At 35.9% G+C, this 22,014-nt stretch overlaps 1 protein-coding gene across 1 annotated transcript in view; it reads left to right on the top strand.

Annotated features, from left to right (window-relative positions):
- Positions 1-22,014, top strand: part of VEPH1 (ventricular zone expressed PH domain containing 1) — a 112,280-nt gene that overhangs the window by 38,942 nt on the left and 51,324 nt on the right. Inside the window, exons 5-6 of the mRNA XM_026705860.2 lie at positions 755-964; positions 15,106-15,326. Coding sequence (XP_026561645.2) covers positions 755-964; positions 15,106-15,326 — 431 coding nt within the window. The remainder of the gene's footprint in view (positions 1-754; positions 965-15,105; positions 15,327-22,014) is intronic.

The raw sequence follows: 22,014 nt of genomic DNA, 5'->3' as shown, positions 1-22,014 counted from the left end.
GATCATGTGACTATGGGGATGCTGCAACAGTTGTTAAGTGTGAATGGTCATAAGTGACTTTTGTCAGTGCTGTTGTAACATCAAATGGTCACTAACTGTTTTAAGTCAAGGACTACTACCTGTATATCACAGGTGTCAAACTCGAAGCATCACGTTGCCATCCCATGATGTATTTAAACATTCTCCCCTTCATGGAGCTGGGACAGGCATCTGGACACATCTGGCCCACAGGCCGCTAGTTTGACACCCCTGCTGTATAGGGAGGCTAATGGGAATTTCTGTTGCCTTTTCACAATAATCTATCATCAGACACTTTAACTGAAATTTTTAAAAAGATAAATAAAAAATATTAGTCTAAGCCAGAGGTGGTGTTCATCAGGTTCTGACCAGTTCAGGAGAACCGGTAGTGGAAATTTTGAGTGGTTTGGAGAACCGGGAAATACCACTTCTGACTGGAGACTTTACAGTACCCTTTCCCAGCTACGCCCAACAAACCATGTCCACAGAACTGGTAGTAAAAAAAAATGAATTCCACCACTGGTCTAAGCGGAGAATCTTGTAAATACTGTAGAAGTTTTTTAAGAATTTCCTTAGTAAGAAATGCTAAATCAAATAATGTATAACTTCTAGCAGTATCCTGTCAGCATATGTTGAAAATAATTGAAGTTGAATTGACTTATTTAAGAATTTCAAGCAGATGGATTTTTTTTTTTACAAAAAGCAGACTGGAATTAATATTTCACCTTTCTTTTAGGTTCTCAAAGAATGTATTTCTTCTCTAGTTGATCATCTAAGAGACCCTCTTTATAATGACATCATTCTAGACATATTCATAGAAATATCAGATTATGAACCAGAACTGTTGGCCAATTTACTGCCTGTACTGAAAGAAACTGGGGAGACTTTTCCTAATTTGATAGGGCAAATGGCAAAGATTTTTGGAGCTGTTGGACAAATTGATGAGGTATGCACTATTTTCTATTTTTAAAAGGCTTTTATATTCTACTGTGTTCTTAGCCCATAGTCATAATTCCTTAAAAGAGATCTCCATCAAAGATAACTTACATTAAGGTCTAAAAATGATAGTATCATCATATTTTCCACAAAATGTGCTACGATAAACCATTAATAAAAATGCACAATAGAAATATTATTGCACTTGATACATTATATGTCTGATTATTTCATGTTTAAATTCTCAAGGAATTCATATAATCTCCAAGTAACTAAAATATTGTATATGTGTAATCTGATCACTTTCACTCAAAACAGAATGCAATCAATTCTTTTCTTGAATTTTCCTTAAGAGTTTTATACCCTTTTTTATATACAATAGCATGCTAAGCACTTTGTACTACTAATAGATCATTCTTGGTTTAAGTGCATTTTGTTTCTCACAAAGATATTAAATCTGTTAGGTTCATCAAGGCTTATATTAATTTTCCTCTGGATATATTAGTTGCTGTAAACTGCACTTGTGTAGAGATTTCACTCAAGAATTACATGCAGCTGAATTACAATGTCCTTCCTTAAATAACTAGAAGGAACCACACTTGATTATAGCCAGAAAACAAGTGGAACCTATTAAATGCAAGCATTTCCCAAAAATGCGTCTCAATTTACTACAGTTTTTCCCCACATTGCAAATTCAAACAAGAAAGTGGGTTCATCTATCACATCATGAAAAAAAATTTCTTGAATTTTCTTGATAACGGTTGCCACACCTTAAATTTTAATGTTCACGAGAAATGTTCTATTTGTTCAATGGGTATAACTAAAGACTATATTCCAGCTTCAAAATCATTTATTCTAGGATGTGTTTATATGATAAAGTTTAGGATGTAGGTGTGTTTGAGTGTGGTGTGGGTGTATAAACTGGGTCTTGTATATAATTTGATATGCAATTTGTTTTTTTAGCCTCAGCAGTTTGCTCACTGGAAAAGCATATCATGACAGAGGCTGTTATAGCTGTCAGTGGTGGATTAATGCCCACTTGTTCCCTAAGCACTGACAAATCTTGGTGTCCCCCTCCTTTGTACAAACGAAGCCAAGCTTAGGCTACATAAAAGTTTTGTGGTGCTCCCTTTGGGCCTGATGCCCTAAGCACGTACTTAGTCTGCTTCATGGTTAATACACCACTGAGAGCTGTGCACGCTCTGAAAATTATTAGGACAAAATGCTTCAGATTTCATACAATCCAAGCACTCCAAGCAATCCAAAATACTGTGCTTGTATGAGATGTGATATAGTTCTTCCTAGTCCTTTTCAAAATGCAGAGTTCTTGTCTTCATTGCAACATTCACTATTTGTATAAGTGATAACTACTTTTTCAAAAATATAAATATATCAAGGGCCACAAAAGCCTGGGTGAATCTCTAATTTATACATCTATCATCTATCTGTCTGTCATCTATCTTACTTATGTAGACTCTCATCTCACAATAAAGTGACTATGGGGCTTAAAATAAAAGCAGTCATAAAATCCAAATGTTTAAAAACCTGTAATTAAAAGACTTTAACAATATTATTAATAACAGATAATGGAGAGAATTGATTCTAAAAACAATGTAGTCATCTCATGAAATCACCATTTCCTTGAGATCCTGAGGCCTGATGACACAGCCATGATTTCTGGAAGGATGTCAAGGATAGAGCCAATTTCACACAGGGTGTATGTGTATGTAAGATGGGGATGGTGTCCCACCAGATGAAATTGTTTCACAGACAGGACTGGCAGCGTATCTCTTCTGCTGGACTTCACTGGATGACAGTTATAATTGGAAGAAAGTGATCTCTCAAATAACCCAGCCTTGTCTGATGAAGGGCTTAAAAGGTCAAAAACAGCACCAATTGGACCAAAAAGGAACCTGGCAAGTGGCAACCAATGCAGCTTGTGGAGAAGAGATGTAACATACAGTATGCTGTTCTAGGGTCTCACATAGCTGCCTGGCAAAAGTGGGTGAATGGAATTCTGTCAAAGCCCCCAAGCTTTGGTTTCTTGTTAGTTTTTATTATAATATATAATATGTTACTCTATTTTCCTGAAACATGGAACAATATTATTATGGTTACAAGCCACAGTCATCCACATCTTCAAAAAGGGAAACCCCAGCCTAGTTGAAAATTACAGACCAATCTCCTTATGCTGCGTCACCTGTAAAGTCATGGAATCAATTATTAACCAATCCATTATCCTCCACTTAGAGACAAACAACCTACTCTCTAATAAACAATTTGGTTTCAGAAAAAAAACTATCCTGTAATCTGCAACTCTTACACTGCAAAAACATATGGACTACGCAACTTGATCAGGGCAAAGCAATAGACGCGATCTACATAGACTTCTGTAAAGCCTTTGATTCAGTGGTACAGGACAAACTACTCCTAAAACTAAAATCTTATGGTATCTCTAGACAGCTGCATAACTGGATAGAAGCATTCCTGTCAAACAGACAACAAATGGTCAAAATTGGGAGTGTCCTATCAAATTCTGTACCTGTCAACAGTGGTGTCCCCAACGCAGTGTTCTAGGACCAACTCTCTTCATACTCTACATAAATGACCTCTGTGATCATATTAAGAGCAACTGTGTTCTCTGTGCTGACGATGTAAAGGTATTCAACACCACAGACAATACTGCTACCCTTCAAAAAGACCTCGACTATGTATCAGAATGGTCAAACAAATGACAACTTCAAATCTCAACAAATAAATGCTCTGTCTTACGTATTGGCAAAAAAAAACCAGAAAATAAAATACAAGCTGAATAGTCAAGACCTTGTTGATGATCCAAACTCTGTCAAGGACCTTGGAGTTCTCATCGCTAATGATCTAAGTGCTAGAGCCCATTGTAACTACATAGCCAAAAAGGCATTAAGAGTTGTTAATCTAATCCTACTTAGCTTTTTCTCTGGTAATATCACACTACTAATGAGAGCATACAAAACATTTGCTAGACCAATACTTGAATACATCTCATCAGTCCGGAACCCGCATTACGTTTCTGATATTAACACAGTTGAGAAAGTCCAGAAATATTTCACAAGAAGAGTTCTCCACTCCTCTACTTGTTGCAGAATATCTTATGCCACCAGACTTGAAATTCTAGACCTAGAAAACCTAGAACTACACCGCCTTCCGTCCGATCTAAGTATAGTATATAAAATTATACATTGCAATGTCCTACCTGTCAATGAATACTTCAGTTTCAACCATAACAATACAAGAGCACACAATAGATACAAACTCAAGGTTAACCGCACCAAACTTGATTGTAGGAAATACGACTTCAGCAACAAAGTAGTAAATGTCTGGAATACTCTACCTGACTCTGTGGTTTCTTCCCAAACCCCAAAAACTTTAACCTTAGACTGTCTACTATTGACCTCACTCCTTTCCTAAGAGGTCTGTTGGGAGTGTGCACAAGCGCAACAACATGCCTACCATCCCTGTCCTATTGTTTCTTTTTTATTGTTTCTTTTTTATTTTTCTTATATGTATCCATTTCATGTATCCATAACTATGTTTATACTTATACCTGTTATCTTATAATTGCTTGATAAAATAAATAAAATATATAAAATAAATAACAATAAAGGACCTGAAAAGGGGAGATGTTGTTGTTTGATGGTGTTAAAAGTATTGTTGCAGGACATAACCTGTTCCAAGTAAGGCTCCCTTTTGCAGTTGACTGATGGTGATTTTGTTAATGCCAATGATGTTCAAGTGCTGCTCCAGATGTTTTGGAATTATACCCCAAACACTCATTATTATTGATACTATCTTTGCTTTCTTTTGCCTCAAACCTTCTACTCTTATTTGCAGATCCTTGTACTTTGTGGTTTTCTCCAGTTCTTTCTCTTCTATTTTGCTGTCTCCAAATACTGCAACATCCAACTAGCTAGACTTTTTTTTCCCCTTTCATATCGACAATTGTTATATTTCGGGGTGTTGTGTGGCAGGTTCTTGTCTGTTCGAATTCTAAAGTCCCATACTGCTGTAGCCTTTTCACTTTATACTACTTTGTCTGTTATGTGGTTTCACCAATTTTTGCTTGCAGGCTAAAGGGTCCCTCCCCCGCAGATATTCTGGTGCACCATTGTTGCTACTGTACTTTGTCATGCTGTGGCTTGTAGTTAGTCTCTGTGATCTATTTTGCAGAGCTAATTAGATGTTTTTTCAGCTTCTTTGCAGAAGCAGCATTTTAATTCTGCGGCATTTTAATTAAGTTTTCTTAATTCTAGCTTAATGTATGCATTTGTTATTAAGATTATATCTCTAGAAATATTTGTGAATATTGTTTTTTGTCTGCAAAACTATAACTTTGAGTGATAATATTTTATTATCCTGTAGAATGAACCGCAATGGCTTAATCTGCAGATTGTCATGTGATAATAAATCTTACTAGATGAATAAGTAAACAATGAAGTAATAAATCTTTACTGTATGAGAATGTAATCATTGCTAGAAGACAGGCTATCAGCTTTCTGATAAATGGCCTGCTTCCAAATTTGAAGGCCCACTTCCTAGGACTAAACAAAAGTAATTTAGTAAAATGTTACTATGCTTTGTATTAGATATGGTCCACAATATGGCAAGAAGTAACCAGTATCTAAGAGCACAGAAAAATGAAGGATCTTTTAATAAAAGTGCCTTTCCATGCATATGAGGCTTAAAATGAGTGTGCATAGTTAAATATTCATTCATTCATTCATTTATTCATTCATTTTACTTGTATCCTCTGTAATTAAAGGAGACTCTTGATAGTTTACATTAATTAATTAAAATTATTAAAAATGTCCTTATTATGAATAAACATCCATTAGTTAAGCTTAATTATGCAAAACTAATCAATCATATTATAACTGATAATGTCATTTCAATTCCCTGAAATAGTTACAAAATAGTTTCATTATTTAAATTAATTATAGAAAATAATAGAATAATTTTGGGGGGGTGATCAAACTTCTGGATGGAAGTATTTCAAATTGTACAGCAGCAGCAGAAGCAGCAGAACCCTACAACCTTGGGCACCTAATGGTAACCAAAAGTAGGTTCTCCTAGGCCATCTTGAGTTGAGCATATTGAAATTGGTCAGAGAAGATGGTCCTGCAAGTACTCCCAATGCCAAAGCATCTGTTGTGGTTCTTCACTGGGGGTTGTTATCCCTAAGGATATGTTTTGGGAATATCCTGGGTATAATAGAGCAATTCGTAATTGCTTGTTTTTGAGTTGAATATCCAGAAAGGTTTTTTGTGAGACTATTGACATTATTTGGGACTGGAAAATGGATTATTGGGTCAAGCAGTTTAAGAACCATTGGCGTATAGGGTTTTTAAAGTCAAAATCAGCATTTTGAATTGTATTTAGAGATTAATAAGGGTCCAGGGCAGGCCCCAAAGCACAGCGATAATTCATTCATGTCAGTAAGTACCCTCTACCAACTGGGCTTCTGTACTTTGGATCAACTGAAGCTTCTGAGTGGTCTTCAAAAGGTATTGTGTAGTCCAGATGGGTGATGATGAGGGCATGGTTTATCAATCCAAAGTCCTAAAACTCTGAGTAAGATTGGATCTGGCCATAGCTGGGCAAAGTTTCCCTGATTACAGCTTCTGTAAGCCCTGCATGAAGAGTCATGGACCTACTTCTTTAGGGGCAACCCCACACTGTGAAAAGGCCACATTTTAATAAATACACAGTAACTACATCTTGCATGAGACCATGCTAACCACTGGGCTTAGGTGTACTTAATTTGTATTGAATTTGTTTTCAGAGATTTTTAAACTTTCCTAAAGGGCTGGAAGAAAGATGGTTTCTCCTATTTGTTTTAACTGCTGTTTAGTGATGAGGTTAGTGGAATGGTATTTCTGTAGTTTATATACTGGACTGTGTGCATATATGACATAAGAAGCTGTAGAAAAACTTTGTCTTTAATGGCATTAATATTGTTTGAACTGATTGCAAGTTTAAATAAACTAAAACTCAATTGAATTTCAGTGTTCACATTTTATCTGCCGTACTGTTTCCTGGAATATCCTGTGTGGTCTTCTGTTTAAGCTTTTACATAATAGTTATCCTGTTTAAACTGCTGTCATTTACAAATGCTTTAGAATTTATTCTGGCTAATTAATATTCTCTGGAAATGTTTCTGCCATCAAAGCAATTTCTCCATTACAAAAAAATCCGATTCCATTGTCCTTAATCTGTCAGAAGAATCTTATCAGCACTAAGAAGAGAGCTTCATTCTTGCTATCTTCCCTTTCTGTCCCTTTCTTCTTAAAATCTGTCAAGAAGAGATAGATCAGAATCAAAAGAAATCTTCCTCCCTCCTTCCATTTTATCCATCCATGTTCATTTCATCCTCTCCTCTTCCAAACTTTCTCCTTATCAGATGTCAGAACTGATGGTGCTTGTTTTTTTTTTTATCTTTAAGGGCCTACATGATGTGGGGATGGCTATTTGAGAGACCACCTATCTCTACTGGTTTTTGGTCATCCTACCAAGTGCAGCAGGGTGGGTATGCTATGGGTTCCTTCTGGGAAGCAATGTTAACTGATGGGACCTAGAAGATATGCCTTCTCTGTGAGGGTGTCCGCTCTGTGGAACAACATTGTTCCTAAGATGAATCTAGTCCTCCTGGCTTCTTGGAAGGGCTTTCTTCCTTAGATATTGAGGTCAAAGTGTTGTACAGCTTGGTATAAATGTTCTGCCATTACACTGTTAGAAACACTTTAATAATGTCTCATCTATGTCTTTTATAAAACAAACAATGAGGTTTCTTGGTAATTTTTTGAGTTATATTATATAACATCTATGTTACTGTTAGCTGCCCCAAGTTGTTTGGTTAAAATGGGTGGCCATATAAATTTGACAAATAAACCAACAGACAAAACACTTTCTTGGAGAAGATGCCCTTCCCAAGTTTTTTATAGCTCTATCATTTCTGTGTTACTATCTATTCTTTCTTCTGCTTTTGTTCTTCTTTTGGTAGATTTGGCTTAGATTATTCAACTTGTTTCTTTGCTGATCAAAATGCCCAGTACCCACATGTATAGAGGAAAAAGAAAGTGAATATTTGAAATTTTGAATATAGAAGAAATTAAAACTGACAGATTTATTCTTTACTACTTTCTGAGCTTCCTTGTTTTCTCTAAAGTATTTTGTTTTGGGTCTTTCTTTCTTTCTTTCTTTCTTTCTTTCTTTCTTTCTTTCTTTCTTTCTTTCTTTCTTTCTTTCTTTCTTTCTTTCTTTCTTTCTTTCTTTCTTTCTTTCTTTCTGTGCCTTGATCTTGAATCAGTGTAGATTCTTGGTGATTGTCTTGATAAGACCCTGCAATTTTATTAGCAAGATTTCAGAAGTGATTTGCCATTGCCTGCTTCCTAGTCCTGAGAGAGTGACTGGCTTATGTGCAGGGGTAAGATTCTACCGGTTCAAATGAATTTGGGCGAACTGGTAGTTCCAGTGATCATTTGGCCCTGCCCACCTGCCCCTGCCCTTTTCCTGTGCTTTATTTCCTTGTTTTTGAGCACAGCTGATTCATGTGGCAGAGCGGTTTGCTGTGCATCAGCTGTTTTACTCATCAGGAATGCAGCAGAAGGTAAATATTATAGCTAAAAATTATCTTTTCTAAATGCTGTGCACGCGCACGAAGCACGCGCTCATCGAACCAGTTGTTACACCAGCTGAATTGCACCATTGCTTATGGGTACTCAGCAGGCTTTGAGTTAAAGTAAGACCAGAGCTTACGGTTTTCTGGTTTTTAGTCTGGTGCCTTAACCACTACCACTGACTACCTTTAAAATGATTATCAGATCTGTTTGAGCTAACATTCAACTGACAGTTGAAATAATCATCCACAAATATTAGTGTGTTTTTCCAGTGCATAAGTACCTGATTCTCAGAGGCTTCATTACCAAGTAATCGCAATACATCCACCATTGTATTTTAAACATGGAATGAAATATCCCTTATTGATTCTAATTGTACCAATCCTGGCAACTATGACTTGGAAAAGTGCATTAGATTTCTATTGACCCAGTGGAGCTTCTTCCATCTCCCTCCTGCTGCATCCCCTTAATTCCTTAATTCCTTCCAGGAATGGTACTAGATATAATACTTGTAGAAATTTGAGACACCATATGCATAGAAAGAAAGAATGTCCATTCGTGCAAAGGACATTCTGGATCAAAGCCCATAAATTGGGAGAGTAAGTTCCCTGTACAGTTGATTAATTTATCCCTAAAAAGTCAAAGTTATTATTTTCCAACATTCCAGATTGGCTCCTGTTCATTGTAGGAAATGGAAGTAATCAACCAATGGATTAATTATTTATTTGTGTCCATCTGTGCAGTATATCCCTCCAATTTCCCTATAGCAAATTCTGTCTCTCAAGCCTAGAATCTATAGCTCTGGATATAATGAACTGTTTGCGTCATGCAGGATACTATTTCTAATCCAGTGCATTCAGTATTTCATTTGGTTACATTCCCATCATGATAACTTGCCAGTATGATCCCAAGCCAAGGATTCTGTCTGGCTTCCCCCAAATCTTAGGCAGCAGTTTTATTTGGAATAGATGACTGTCAGTTGGCTGATTCCCAGCATCCCTGTTCGTCTTGCTTGTTTTCCTCCCCCAAAAGAAGAAGAAAATGGGAAGAAAGGAGATCTGATCCAGGTGTTCTTCAGAGTTCCATTTGCTTGTGATTATTGGAGAGAGGAGAAGGCAGAGAGAGAGTTTCCCCATTCTGAAAGCAGAAGATTTACCTGAAGTAGCACCAATATGCTTCAGTGTCTCTTTACTTCCAAAGGCAAGACCATATACTAGCATTTAGTAAGGTAGCAATGAAGGCCTGGGAAAAATTATTCAGGTGCCATGACCTAACTATACCTACAAAGGCAAAAAATCATTCAGGCAATGGTTTTCTCTATGACACTATATGAATGTGAAAGCTGGACTTTGAAGAAGCAGGATAGATAGAATATTGATGTTTTTGAATTTTGATATTGGAAAGAACCCCATAAATAGCCCCAAAAGTTAACTAATGCACATTTAAAAAATCAATCCAGAATTCTTACTGGAGCACAAATAACTAAGGTCAAATTATTATATTCTGGACATATTCTGTGAAGACCATCTCCCATGAGAAGTCCATAATGGTGGGAAATATGGAAGGAAAGGGGGGGAAAAACAATTAACAGCAAGGTAGATGGACTCCATTACTTTTTGTAATAGGGGCAAGTATCTGAAGGATAGATCATTCTGGAGAAGGTCAATGTGCTCACAAAGAGTCAATACCAGCTTAATACTGTACAATCTATAAATCAGATCTCAAGCTTTCTTCAGACCAACCAATAAACTATTCTGCCTAATCTGCTTTTTAAAATAGTATGATATTTTTACTTTAATGACATTGATATATAATATAAAATTTTAATCCAAGCTGAAATGTTCTTCAAGAATGGTTGGGCCATATTCACTTGGGAAACCAGATCTTGTATCAGAATTGGAAGAAGAAATGGGATTTGGGTTAAATGTTCTTCCATCATTTTCAAAGATTTATCCAAAAATTCTAGTAGAAAGCGCCAATTCCACAAGGTTTTCAAGTTTTGTTTATAAGAATTAGTGAGGTCTGCATTCTCTTTAAATTATAACCATTTTCATGAAAAACCATTTTCATTCCACTAATTCATGAAAACTAAACCACGTCTACAGTTCATGAAATAACTCTACCATGCCTGACTGTCTTCATTTTTGTGGCAAATATTTTTCCATGGATATTTTTTAATTAAACTATGTCTTCATTTGGAAACCTTCCTGCAAATAAATTATTTTAAAACAGCTTGCAGTATACTCACACGCAATACCAATAAATTCAGAAAATAAAACAAATATTTATAAGCCTTTCACTTCTAATCAATTTAACAACTGAACTATACATTGAAGAAATGTTAATTAAGGTGACAGAGCATCTTCTTTTATAGATAACTGTTTTCTACTTGGCTGTTGAATGACATTCCTCAATTTAGAGTGCTCTCTACTGGCGGATTATGTAATAATTTCAGAACTCAAAAAAGAATAGGATTTTTGAAATTTCAAAATGTACAATAGCACGCAAACTCTACTAATCACAATCTTTCTGACTGCAGAGAGATAGAAATATTTATTTTAGTGATAATGTTTCTAAATTTGCTTTTTAAGGCATAAATTAGCTCATGAGTATTTTATCCAGATCCATGTCTTATTAAATGATGAACAGAAATACTGTTAGAGTGGCTACTTATGACTTCCCAATCAAATGCATTATTTAATAAGACATGGATATATATATATCCAAGAGCTCTTTTATATGAAGTGTAAGTAAAAAGGGACGTGACCATTTGCAGCATCCTCATGGTCGTGTTATTTACATTTGGATGCTTGCAATAACCTGTGGTCATTTGATCATCTTTTGTAACCTTCTGACAAAAATCAATGGGAAAGCCGGATTCACGTAACAATTGTGTTACTAACTTAATAACTGCAATGATTCACTTAACAAATGTGGTAAGAAAAATCATAAAATGTGGCAAACATCACTTAACAAATTTCTCTTAGCAACATAAATTTTGGGCCCAATTGTGCTGGTACTACTGAGCAAACAAATATGCCAGTACTGTTGATATTGTATTGATAGTAAAATTGGATCAAAATTTAATCAACCATTCTTCAACCCATTTAAATCACTGCACACAAAAAATTACATTCCCTAATCTGGTGCCCTCTAGGTGTATTTCTGCAACTACAGTTCCAGTCCCATTAACTTCAACAGAACAATACAACACTAATTTAATCTAAATTTACTCCAGAGAGTTAAATATATCTGTTGAAGTATAATTTAAATCTTATTTGTAAGCTGACCTCGAACTTGCCCAAGACATTTTGCTGTTCCAAGCAGCTGTTGTATGTTGGAAAGATGCACATCCGAATCCTTTGAAATTCTCATCAGACGTATGTGGCCTTGGCAACTGACATTGTTTGTTGCCTCTTCAGTCATTCTAACTCTGGGCTCACCTTTAAAAAGACAAATAAAAAGAGGCAATAAAGAAGGGGTCCTTTGTGCAGTTTTGGCTTCATTTCTGTTATTTTGGTAAAAGCACAGTTTTATTTAATGTTGGAAGGATCATTGTGCTGGAATTTTAACACAATGCAATGATCATTTAATAACTTCTCTAAAGTAAAAAATCAGCAGCCTTTAAAACACCCTGATTATTTCACTCATATTTATAATCAATTGTTTTACCCTTCAAATGAAATGACAATAAATTTCCCAAGACTGAATTTAGGTTTACCCTTCTTTTTCTTCTGTTGTTTCCTAATATTTTTATACAGTGCAACAAAATGAGACATTTTAATTAGTTTTTATGCTAACCACATTTGCCAGTAAACAAATGTGACTATAATACCATGAAAATGGAAAATCTGCTTCCTATAAAGAATATAAACATGTTCTTCCATCCCCCCCAAATCAGCCTACAATAACAATACTAGATAAAATCCAAACATCATTTTTAACAGGAATTTTTCAATCTTGTTATGCTAAAGAGAAGACTCTCAAGTTGATGAGAGGAATTTGGAGGTTTGAGTTTGCTTATTAATTGTATATCCTATAAAAGTGCAATTACTATTCTTTAACACCTGGAAATGAGCAGCAGAATTTCAATGCTTATTGATTTCTCCTGGCTGGATCAAAGTGGAAAATCACTGATGAAAACTTTTCCTCCCACATGGGTCAATTACAAATAGGAAATAACTTTTCTAAAATTCTCATTACACTTTTATTTTCTTACTGATCTCTCTGATGGTATCATCTGCCACTTGCAGCTGAGAGAACATAAAGTCTTTCCTTTGATTCATATTTGTTAACTATTATTTAAATACAAAGATTTTTAATTTGGTGTCTTATTCCAATCATTCTTTAAAAAAAAAAAACAGAATAGGAATAGCTTTTCATGCTAGAAATATTTTCCCCACTTAATTAGTATTTTTTGTTGCTGAGTGGAATAGAACATTGGATCATAGGAAAGGAAGAGACATGGGGTGGGCTTCAAAATTTTTAGCAAAGGGTTCTCTGCCCAGTTGCTGGGTGGGTGTGGCCATGGTGGGCATGGCCTAGTAGGCCTCCTGCACCATGATGGGGGGCATTTTCCCACTTCCCTGGCAGTGGTGGGATTCAAAAACTTTTACCACCGGTAGGCATTGCTTGGTGGGCACACTTTGTGTGTATGCACATACTTTGCCTGCACATGCACACCAAACATGCACTTTGCACAGGTGCAAAGGCATTTGCACAGGCGCAAAGGTGTTCCAACTCACCTCCTGCAAGCCTGAACTCTCCCGGTCGCTTCAGCAGCTGCTGTGTGGCACTCTTCTGTGCCGTGCAAAGCAGATGCACTTCAAAAGCAGAAGATAAAAGTGAGTATGGGAGCCCAGGTGGGCGGGCCCAACAGCAGAGCAGCGGAGAGAACGAGTTTGGTCTCGCTGCTCATCGCCGCTACCAGCTTGGCAGAACAGGGCCAAAATGGTAGCATACCACCACTGTTCACCAGGCTCCAGAGGTTTTCCTTGAGCCTCCAGGAGGCTGAAAATGGCCTCCCCAGGCTCTGGAGGCCCTTTGGAAGCTGGAAACAGGCCCATTTTCAGCCTTCCTGAACTTCCAGGAGACCTGTTTTTCATTCTCCCCAAGCCTCCGCCTCAAGCCTCTGCATCCAAAACAGGCTGCGTAGAAATTCCTGGGAGGGGAGGGGCGGGGTGGGCAGAGCCAGCCAGGAGTGGGATTTGGGGGTTCTCTGAACTGCACAGAATCTTAGCTAGGAGCTCTCCCGAACCCCTGCAAACCCCCAGCAGCCCACCCCTGGAAGAGACCTTGGAGGTATTCTAATCCAACCTCTGCTTAAGGCAGGAGACCTTATATCATCACGGTTGTTCTGCCTAGGTTGTTCTATTTTTTTTAAAAAAAAATCTCCCATGATGGAGGACCCACAACTTCAGGAAACAAGCTATTTCATTGATTAATTGTTCTCACTGTTCGGAAAGTTCTCCTTACTTCTAGGTTGGATTGAGAAGCTTCCAGCTGTGGGTGTGCATGTGGGGCACGGTTTTGTATTCGCAGAAATCTCTATTTGTAAGCTGCATTTGACATCCAGATTCTATAGGACTTGATCTTCATTGCAACATGTTCATTCACTACTGAACGTTTGAAGTAGCATTTAATTTTTGCTTCATACATCCATAATAAGATATCTAGCCTACTTTATAAAGTCTGCTGTTACATGAAAACATATAAACCGTGTAACTGTTACACTCATATTTTGTCCCTTTAAAAAAAGCCGTACTTCTTATAAACCTATCTGTTGGCAGGTGATGAAATATCAAGGTGATCTATTTGGGACTACCCTTGAAAACCACTCAAAAGCTGCAGTTAGTCTAAAATGCAATTTACTTGCATTCCAAACTTGTGTTGTTTTTCAGCTGTTGAGTGAGATGTTTAGCGACAACAGTGAAACTGTTACTCATATATATCTGCTTTGGATACCCAAAGAATGCAATGGCACCTGTAGTTGTGGGGGTACCTTGCTACATCCATGCAACACCACTACTTCTTGAGCTGTACTGACTCCTATTAGGAGTAACGTTCAAAATGCTAGTTGTTACTTACACCACCCTTCCTGGTACAGGCCAGATTATCTGCCTTTCTCCAATTATTTGTATTTGTTCCTGAAACCCAACATCCATCTTTTATAGTTCATCTTTTTCCAACTTTTTCCATTATATTTAGCTCCTGTACAATAAAGAAAAGATTGGGGGAAGCTAGTGAAAACCATGTATATTTTTTAAATTTTAAACAAGTTCTAAATGTATGTTTCTGTACTTGGATAAAAGTTTCCCCCTCTGTATGGCATGTTTATTTAGCACAAGTCCATAATAACGTACCATTTAAAAAAGTGAACTGAAAAGAATTAGCAAAATAGGTCTGGATTCTCTCCACACCCACTTCTTTCCTCAAACAATGCTAACTCAACTTTTTAACAGTATTATCTATTTTAAACTCCATTTATTTTTCTAAATAGGAACGAGCTCGGATTTGTCTGATCTATTTGGTTAATCAGCTGGCCAACATGGAACATTCTTTCCATCATATCATTTTGTTGGAGATCAAATACATCACTGATATCTTCTCCAACATCTTGGGTATCCAAAGCAGAGATATTTATCGTATGAGTAACAGTTTCACTGCTGTAGCTAAACATCTCATCCAACAGCTGAAAAACAACACAAGTTTGGAATGCAGGTAAATTCAAACCTCTCAACTTTTTATTTTAAGATCCTATGATGTAGCATTTTAATATTTGTGATAAGCTAAAAGATATAATATATTGGTCCAACTATCAAGAGAAACTAGCCCAAAATATTTGGTTGCCAACCATAGGCTGGTGAGAATTTGTGTTCGTGGTATAAATGTGAGAGTGATCCAATTGCCATATCTGTCATCAGTTTGCTTGCCAGAGTTAATTCAGCTGATTTGACTGGGTAAGCAGGTGTCCCCTTCCTCTTTTATGGCTTCACGTGCCTCAGTCTCAAAGGCTGGTAGAACACAGGCATCCTAGGTTGATGACAATACCATTCTTTGGTGAAAGATGACTGTGAATGATAGCTGAACAATCTTGCAAGAACCTTTCAACAAGCTCCTCCAAATAGCCAATTGCAAGAAAGGGACAGCTATCTCATGGCAGAGACCTAAAGTTATTTTATTTTATTTTTTATTTTTTTTATTTTGTCAAGCAATTATAAGATAACAGGTATAAGTATAAACATAGTTATGAATACATGAAATGGATACATATAAGAAAAATAAAAAGAATCAATTTCTTACAGAGAGTTTTGAAAATTAGACCAATGCATGTCTGAATTTGTGTTCATCACTATAGTCATATATGCTACTGTATATACTGTATATGCATATGCATTATTAAGCGGACATTCACTCACTTCCGTTTGTATATGAAAATACAGTTGTTTATCCACAACATTTTGTACTGGAGAGTTAAGAATTGCATTAGGACTATGCAAAGCCTTTGAAAGGGTACTTCGTTCTCTTTGAAGTGATCTGCAGCTGCATTTGTTTGCTTCAGAAACGGCATGTGATTGCCTCTGCATGTGTGTTTGCCCTCAACCACTTTTTCTGGTGGTAACAATAGAATCTTTGTTTATGCATGACTATGCAGCAAACAGGAATGGCTTTTCAAGCAGTTCCATGAACCTTAAAAGGTCCCTTAATGGTTCCCAAAGAGGTGCTTGGATCATACTTCTGTGCATTATTGAACAGTCAGAGTTGAAACACCATTTGTCTAACTGCTACATTTTTCCATATCAGACAATATTTACTCATGTTTGAGCATGTATAGATTTTAAGTTCCAGAGACTAAATTTTAAAATAGTTTTTCCCAGATTTTTTAATGTAGGTGAAAATTCTGTAATGCAAGTAGTTTTCATTTGGAATCTTGAAATAAAATCTTTAACAGAACAAGTGCATAATTTTCTGCAGAATTTCATAGCTACATCTTCATTAACAATCAAAATAAAAGTTCTGTTTTGATCATGTTATATTGATTGGTTTTAATTGTGAAATATAGAGTATTTATAGAAATTACTCCTTATATGAATTTGCCCACATTAAGAATAAAACAGAAGTGGGCATAAACTTGCAAAAATAAGGATTATATATGTACATATACACCTAATATAATACAAGTCATTTAAACTAAAAGTGGAGCTTATTTCTAAAATTTACTTCATAGCAAATTTCAGTAGTTTTTTTATGCTAATATAGCAAATAATGAAATCTCTTGAGATCAAAACTTCAACAGCGGTGATTTTGAAATTAGCTGGAAGGGCAGTTTTTACCTTCTCAGCTTATCTAAATATTTTCTAGTGTAATATTAGAGTGGTACTTTGGTACTCATAATTAATTGGTTCCAGGATGCACAATGAGTATACAACTAAATTTTCTTATAAGGAATAATGTAATGAGTCATAATGCAGCCAATACTAACAAGTTCTAGCTTGTGTGTTGAGTACTAAACCAATGATGAGTAAAATACAAAATTTTCATATCAAAATGCGTTGAGTACCAAATTGGATGAGTTTCAAAGCAGTTGAATACCAAGGTGTTGCTGTATGAATGAATGACCAAAAGCAAGGTTTCGCCCATAAATATACTCCACCATCAATAATTTTTTATCTTGACATAAACATTCAATGTCCCTGATATGAATCATTGCTACTAAAAAGAAGCAAGATAAGGAAAGAAAGCCATGTGATGCTACAGCATAAGGAAATCAATTTTATTATCATACTTAAAAATAAGTTTTAAAATTAAATTAAGGACCTGTTTACATAATAGGAATTCTCTTTTCAATCACGATACGTAGAAAAACAATAGTTTTTTGTGTTATGTAGACTTGTTTAATAATTATTGATTCATTGGAATGAACTATTAGCAATAGTTGGCCATGTATATGATCAAAGAATATTGAAATCATTTACCATTATATTTACAGTATTTCAATTTTTAAGCATTGTTTGAAGATGCATGATGTGTTTAACAATATCAATGGAACAGCACTGGCTTATTATTAATACTATTAATATCATTATCTATCAGAAAAGCAGATATTTTTCAGATTTATTTTACTAAATCCACCAGACTTTAGCTAAGGGAGAATATTTGGGTTGTAAGTCTCAGAAGAAATCTATTCAAATTGATATGAGTATAGCAACAAGCCCTAGGCCCCCTGTTTAATATTTAATACCTTAAAATCCCAGAAAATATCTTATTTTACTTTACACTGAGGTATATTATCATTAATGCAGGATACTAAGCTGTTACTAAGCATAGAGCTGTTCTGTTAGCTCTATGCAGCTTAGCCTCATAAATAGTTTGGTGAACTTAGTCCCCAAAGCAACGTTAAATCATATTTAGAAATTCAACCCTTTAAATTATTACAGCTTATTGAACTTTTAAAAATGTATTGTATATTTCAGACTCATGCATATAATTTCAAAAGCACTTCTAATACCTGTTTAACCACTTTCCTTACATCTGGTGGGGTGTTCATACAAGAAGATAATAGTATAAAGTGATCTTGTCAAAATTAGAATTTTGATTACCTTGAATTTATTAGGACTTGAACTCTGGGCAACATTAAAAAAATAATAATATAGAGAAGACATATACCAGTGCTTTTCAAGCTTGGCAACTTTAAAATGTGTAAATGTCAACATCCATAATTTCTCAGTTGAAATCCATACATCTTAATGTTGCCATGTTTGAAAAACACTGATATAGACTTTATGTCCAGCCTTAGTCATATATGCTCAACATACAGCACTTTCTTCTAATGATAAGGACAGCATTTAACAGATTTTAGTCTGCAGTCCACAACTTGCAAACAAAGTCACTAAAGCCATGCATTAATCCATACAAAATAGGGTATACAATCTACAAGAGGCTGTCTTGTAAATCATCATTCACCAACTTGGAGGTATGTGTAGAGTGCTAATAATCAATCAGGATGTCAAGAATGGATCTTGGGGTTGAATGGATTTGGAAGAGGAGGAAATAACTGAAAACAGAAAAATAAAGGTATAACAACTGCAGGAATAGAAAATGCAACTATGAGAAATATTAGAAAGTAGATTAATCTCCAAATAAATTGGATGAAAAATGAATGTGGAGAAGAGGAGAGGAAAGCTGCTTGAAACAGAATGAAAAGAATTATGTTGCAGAGTGCTACAGAAATGTGAGAAGCTGTCTTAATGAAAGTATGAGAAAATGATATTTGTGGTACAGTGAAGTGAAAGAGCCTACATATGAGGAAAACATGCATATAACTGTTGTTGAAAAGATGAAATTGAAAGATTTTGTATGGAGTATAAAGACAGAACATAACCGTTTGGAAAAAAAAAGTCAAAAAGAGAACAGTTCAAATTAAAACAGACTGAAAAAATGCCCACTTTTAATAGAAATAAGTAGTTTAGGAAGTGGGTGAAGAGGGCTGAACAAGGATCCTTCAACAGAATAGTTTTTCAGATGTTGATGAACTTTGAATCCCAGAAGCCCAACTAAACTGATCAATGGAGAGGAATTGTAGAACAATAATTTCTGGCAGGGCATGTGGTTCAGGATTTCTTGAACAAATTTAGCTTCATGGAAACGAGCCCCCTTACCACATGATCTCCTCCAGCTATAGCAATGAGGTTTCTGAAGAAATGGAAAATGGAAACTACCATCTGGCTGTATTGGTATTGCATCATTAGGTGTAGAAACTGGTGCCATATTATTGCAGTACCTATTATGAATCAGAATTAATCCACCACTTCTCAACCATCCTCCGTGACAATTATTCTAAGTTTGGAAATGACCGAGTTCACCATACTAGACGTAGACATGGAGAGTTTCTTAGCCCCAAAGAAGTATCTTCCAGGAGGGTTTCCTGTTACACTTGAAGTAGACTGATTTTGATCAGATTCAGAATTTTGAGTTAAGAAATATGCTTTGAATATATGCATTTCAAGAATGATTTTATTCCTTTAGGAATATTTTTGTACCACAGGAAGTGAAGTTTTGTACAGTAATGTAGATCCGAATTCTTTGACATTAGGAATTTTATATATCTGATGTAATTAAAACCATGTTATAATTAAAACCATTCAGCACTAAAACGCCCTGTCCTCTATTTATTTCAATGAGGCAGGTTATTCAGCTTGCAGAGCTTCAGGAAAATGAACATGGATATATAATGATTTCATCTTAGAAATTAAGCATGGTCAATTTAACAACAAACAGAAAATGCTGATCTACTGAAACATCCATATCTTGATGCTTGAGAATAAAAAGGCATGCAGTGTTGATTGCTATCATTCCATGTTTGCATTACTTAATAGTTAAATGATTTTTTTTAAAGGAGAAGCTTGATCTGACATATCTAATTTGGCTCTTACAGTCCTTACACCTTTTATTTTTACTTCCTTTGTCCTTTGTATGCTAATTAGCATAGAAATCAAGAAATATTTGAACTGTTGGAAATGCACAATGATGAAATAATCCCATGCAAGATATTTTGCAGGACTAGAGCATTGTGCCTCTACCTTCTTAGCAAGATTCCTATTTGAATTCACTATGCATGTTGGCTCAATAGTCATAGCTTGTCCAGAAGTATTAAAATCACTGCACATGGATTTTTTTTAGAAAACCATGTTTTGCTTTAAAGTAAATGGCTAGGGAGGTAGAACATTAAAGAACAAATACCCCCAAAATACAATATAATAAACCCCAATTATATTAAGCCTTGGAGTAAGTGAATTTATGTAGATCCTGTGTGAATGTTCCTCCTGCATATGCAGAATGGAAGTATTAAATACAGGCTCACCTTTCCGAATTTATGTTTGTGAAGTCCTCTGAGCATACCCAGGGATGATTATGAAATCTATTCCAGATTCCACAATGCCCCAGTTTTGGCAGAGCAGACTGCATTCATTATACTCTTTGCCAGAAATCTTTGGAATGGAGTCTATTCAGTCTTAATTTTTACCAGTAATTAATTTAATAGTTTTTCATTTATGAGAGCAGTCAGTAGATGAGACATATCTCCCAGCTGTGCAAGTATGAAAAGTTAAGTAAAGCATTTCAGACTTGATGGAGCAGTCATGTTTTCAGGAAACAGCTTGCCAAGAAAACCATGTTGCTGAGAGGATCACCATGGATATAGACCAGTCATAGATATTATTATACCCCCTGAAGAATATCTCCAGGGATGAGGGATTTTTTGGCAAGAAAATAAAGAATCATATATGCTGTGAATCCCATGCGTATAATGTTAGCCAAATAGCAGAGTGCAAGCCAAGTCCCATATTTTATTGATTGTTAAGCCATAGAGAACAGTGTAATATATAGTCAAATGTAAAACAAAATGTTCTCTTTAAACCAGCCAGTTGTGACAAACATTTCCTTCTCTGTTCTAAGGTGATTTAGGAACTTTATTCAGCACACTTGTATTTGATTTCATTCAGGCTTTTGTTTATTACAATAACTACATCTAGAACTAAGATCTGGTAATGGACAACATTTGTGCCAAGGTTTCTTTTAAAGAGATTTTAAAGGCAGAAATGCAAATTAAGTAAAAACAAATGCATATCAGAGGACACAAAGTGTGAGATGTTTGTTCAGTCTATGTGCAGATAATTTCAACCCAACCATCTGCTGGTTTTCTCTTCAGGGTCTCACTCCTTTATATTTCTTTTTTAAAAAATGTATAAAAATTATATGGCTGTTCAACCCTTACAAAGACAAAGATAAAAGCCCAATATAAAATATAAAACAAAATATAAAAACAATTTTAAAAACCCATCTCCTAGTGACAACAATCAAATTAGCCTCCTGATGGGCTCCATTCCACTCTGGGGTTCCCAGACCCACTGGCAAAACTTCAGAACCCCATTAAAGAGTTGGGGGGTGGGCAATCTTATCTATATGGGGATGATGTTCTGCAGGGAGGGAGTTACCATGGAATAGGTTCTTCTTCTTGATCCAGTTAAATGGATCTCCTTAGGACAGAGGACCCACCCTGCCTCCCCACTCTAATAGGTCGAGAAGATGTGACTGGGAAAAGAAAGTCCTTCAAATAACCTGGTTCCAAGCCATGTTAGATCTTTGAAGATGACAACCCCCATCTTGAATTGGATCCAGAAGCAAATGAGCAGCCAGTGCAGTTCCCATAGGAAACATGAGACATGTGCACATCTAGGCCTACACAAAACCATGTGGACCACTGTATTTTGAACCAATTGAAGTTTCTGGATATGTTTCAAGGGCAGCCAGTAGCCACATGTAGAACATATTGCAGTAGTCAAGACAGGAGAAGACTAGGACTTGAGTGAACACTACATGTAACCCACAGTTGCACAAAGGTCTTCCTGGC

This window comes from Pseudonaja textilis, chromosome 4 (genome assembly GCF_049901715.1).
Source record: "Pseudonaja textilis isolate UNSWEBS1 chromosome 4, rPseTex1.2, whole genome shotgun sequence".
NCBI classification, from domain to species: domain Eukaryota; kingdom Metazoa; phylum Chordata; class Lepidosauria; order Squamata; family Elapidae; genus Pseudonaja; species Pseudonaja textilis.
The sequence above is the reverse complement of the archived record's forward strand: the minus strand, read 5'-3'. Positions and strand labels throughout refer to the sequence as shown.